Raw genomic sequence first — 3,301 nt, forward strand, 5'->3', positions numbered from 1 at the left:
TGTACTACCAGTGAAAGAAATGCAAAACTGTCCCACAGTGCTGCTGCTCATAGTGTTTCTAGATTTCACAGGACACACCCACACTCACGTCATTGGTCTCAGGACGAACGGACACGCCCACTTCATTCATAACTCAGTGCAGGCGGCTCAAATCTAAGCAATGATGAGCGTTTAAACCCAGATCACTTCAGAGACTCCCGTACACACCGTGCGTCCATGGATAACAACTCCAACCATTGGAACTTGTTTGAAGTTTGGATTTGTATAATAACATTGTGATGACTAGGCGTGTAACAATCTGAATTTACGTTTAATTCATTATCTGTTAAAGATTTTAAAATGTAATATTGTCATTGAACTTGCCTACTGTACTACCAGTGAAAGAAATGCAAAACTGTCCCACAGTGCTGCTGCTCATAGTGTTTCTAGATTTCACAGGACACACCCACACTCACGTCATTGGTCTCAGGACGAACGGACACGCCCACTTCATTCATAACTCAGTGCAGGCGGCTCAAATCTAAGCAATGATGAGCGTTTAAACCCAGATCACTTCAGAGACTCCCGTACACACCGTGCGTCCATGGATAACAACTCCAACCATTGGAACTTGTTTGAAGAGATAAATATCAGTTTTTTGCAAGTCACATACATTTGACAAATAGTCCAAACTTATTTCTAGGCGCAGACTCAGAATTGGTGCCATGTTACAAAGGTAACACAGCCAGGACTGACTGAACTGGGCGTCAAACGAACTTTGGGCGGCTTTTCGGCGGACTGAAGTGAAAAAGAAGCAGCAGAGGAACTGCTTCAGAAATGGCAAAGCCTATGGACCATGTTAAACGCCCCATGAACGCTTTTATGGTGTGGTCGAGAGCCCAGAGACGGAAGATGGCACTGGACAACCCAAAGATGCACAACTCTGAGATCAGCAAACGCCTCGGAGGCGAATGGAAACTCCTGTCAGAGTCTGAAAAAAGACCTTTTATCGACGAAGCCAAACGCCTTAGAGCCGTTCACATGAAAGAACACCCGGATTACAAATACAGACCGCGGCGAAAGCCCAAAAACTTGATCAAAAAGGACAGGTATCATTTTAATGTGACGTACAATCTGGGTGACAGTGACCCGTTGAAAACGGACTCGCTGAGCGCGGAGAAAACGTCTGTCGCCGCTGCTACTCGGGTGTTTTTCAGTCACCAACTGTCCACCAATCCCTATCCGTTTCTCGACCTGACCTCGAAAATGTCGGAATTACCCCCTGCACCTTTCCCACATTACTCAATGCTCGGGTATCCCGGCCGAGTCTCCGCGTTTCACGGGATTCCCGGGGTTCTGGCCGGTGCGCCGCCCGCTCACCCGTCTGCGGGTAACCCGGGTCACATGGTGCCCTATAACTGCCTGGGCTGGCCGGGATCTGGACCTGCTGTTCCTTCATCGTACGTGCTTTTACCAGGAATGACCAAAGCTCAGCATGAACCTTATCTGACATACGCTGCGACGATATGATTGGAAATTAATGGACCACAATGTTCATGTGGTACTATAAGGTCACGTGCACTTGTTTAAAGCTTTGCATTTTGTAAAAAAAAAAATAATAATAATAAACGTTTAAAATAGTATTTGTGCAAAGAGTTGAATCTTTAATCTTTTTTGTATTTTATAAAAAAAAATTGCAGTTGTGTAGTTAGAACTTTGCTGTAAAAGCAATGATGTTACAAGCATATATATATATATACACTCTAAAAAATGCTGGGTTGTTTCAACCCAATGTTGGGTCAAATATGGACTAACCCAACTGTTGGGTTAAATTTTGGTTACATTTTTAAATGAGCTTTTTAACCCAACAGTTGGGTTAGTCCATATTTGACCCAACATTGGGTTGAAACAACCCAGCATTTTTTAGAGTGTATATATATATATATATATAACTAAATATGGCATTTTGTTGGCTGTATTTTACAGTTATAACCGTACATGTCATTAATTGATATAATGTTAATATTCCAGCCTATTAGAGCTAATAAAAAATGTTACTGTAAAACGTGCTGATAATAACACACAGGTGGTACAATGATCACATGGTACGACTAATAATAGCATAAAGACAGAGCACAGTGTTACACACGAACAAAACATATTAAATAACATTAACTAAACAACATAACACTCAAATACTGACGAGCAATTACAGAAAATCTTTAAAACATAAAATGTTATGGTTCACAGAAGGAATTAATGTCTATCACCATAAATCATGAGATCATTCATTTCATACTTTCATTCTCACACAAATGTACCTGTTGTTTTCTTCATATATTATAAAGTAAATTACTTTTGCAATTCTACAATAAAACTGACAACAACTTTATTTTATATAGCATCTTTTAAAGTGGTTTTCTCAAAGCGCTGTATTTGACCGTGCATGTTAAGGTAGCATTTTACATTCTTTTCCTATTAAATGGACTTTTTCTTTATAATGAGACATGGCATGTATGAACACATGATATGAGCTGATGTTATGACATGCACATTTTTTAAAATCTACTTTAAGTTTTTATGGTCAATTATACCAAATGTGGAGGTATAATTATACTAGATAACCAAATGTGGAGAAAAATACAGAAGCAATCATTCCAATCACCTTCTAATATCTGTTTGTTGTTGTCAAAATAATGCTCTTCTGAAAAACCTGATAAATCTGCAATATGATACAGAACAGCAGATGACAAGTGACAGAATGGCACATGGGGAAACAATGTGTTAAGAGCACAGCCATCAAAACCAGAGACAGCAGCTCTATAACATCAGCTAGCTTAAGCAGATAATAGCTCTCAACCACCAACAGACTCTAAGCATTGATGAGAAGAAGCTCTTAAGAGGGAAGTGAAGGAAAAGGCCAGAAAAATACATAACAAAGGCGAGTAAGACACAACTAGCTCCTGATGGGAAGTTTCTTTTCACCAGTTCATGTGATCAGTTAACTTGCACTTCTCATCCTTTTGTTGACTAGACTCAAGACACAAAGAAGAAAGGAATAAATGTTTCCCCAGGCAGAATATTTAAAATAATAATCAATTAAATTGCACATTGCACATACAGTGTTTATTTATATACCACATAATAAATAAGATCAATTATATTTGTTGACTTAAAGTCACTAAAACTAAACAGCTAATGAGTACATCATATGTTCTCTCAGACAAAAATGCATTTATTAGAACCCATCTGTAATCCTGGCTCTTGATGCCAGGCATTTTAGCAGACAACGTGAAATGCCTGATGGGATTTCTTTTCACCA

At 39.1% G+C, this 3,301-nt stretch overlaps 1 protein-coding gene across 1 annotated transcript; it reads left to right on the forward strand.

Annotated features, from left to right (window-relative positions):
- The first annotated feature begins 521 nt into the window (after positions 1 to 521).
- LOC107581310 (transcription factor Sox-21-A-like) lies at positions 522 to 1,555 on the forward strand. The gene has a single exon (XM_016266813.1). The coding sequence runs from the start codon at positions 817 to 819 to the stop codon at positions 1,507 to 1,509; it is 693 nt and encodes a 230-aa protein (XP_016122299.1). The 5' UTR covers positions 522 to 816; the 3' UTR covers positions 1,510 to 1,555.
- The last annotated feature ends 1,746 nt before the right edge of the window (positions 1,556 to 3,301 follow it).

The sequence above is a fragment of the Sinocyclocheilus grahami genome, unplaced genomic scaffold (assembly GCF_001515645.1).
Source record: "Sinocyclocheilus grahami isolate Dianchi unplaced genomic scaffold, SAMN03320097.WGS_v1.1 scaffold34.1, whole genome shotgun sequence".
In the NCBI taxonomy this organism is placed as follows: Eukaryota; Metazoa; Chordata; class Actinopteri; order Cypriniformes; family Cyprinidae; genus Sinocyclocheilus; species Sinocyclocheilus grahami.

Excerpts from the sequence above, each read along its gene's own strand:
- LOC107581310 (XM_016266813.1), top strand. The coding sequence starts at position 817 with ATGGCAAAGCCTATGGACCATGTTAAACGCCCCATGAACGCTTTTATG.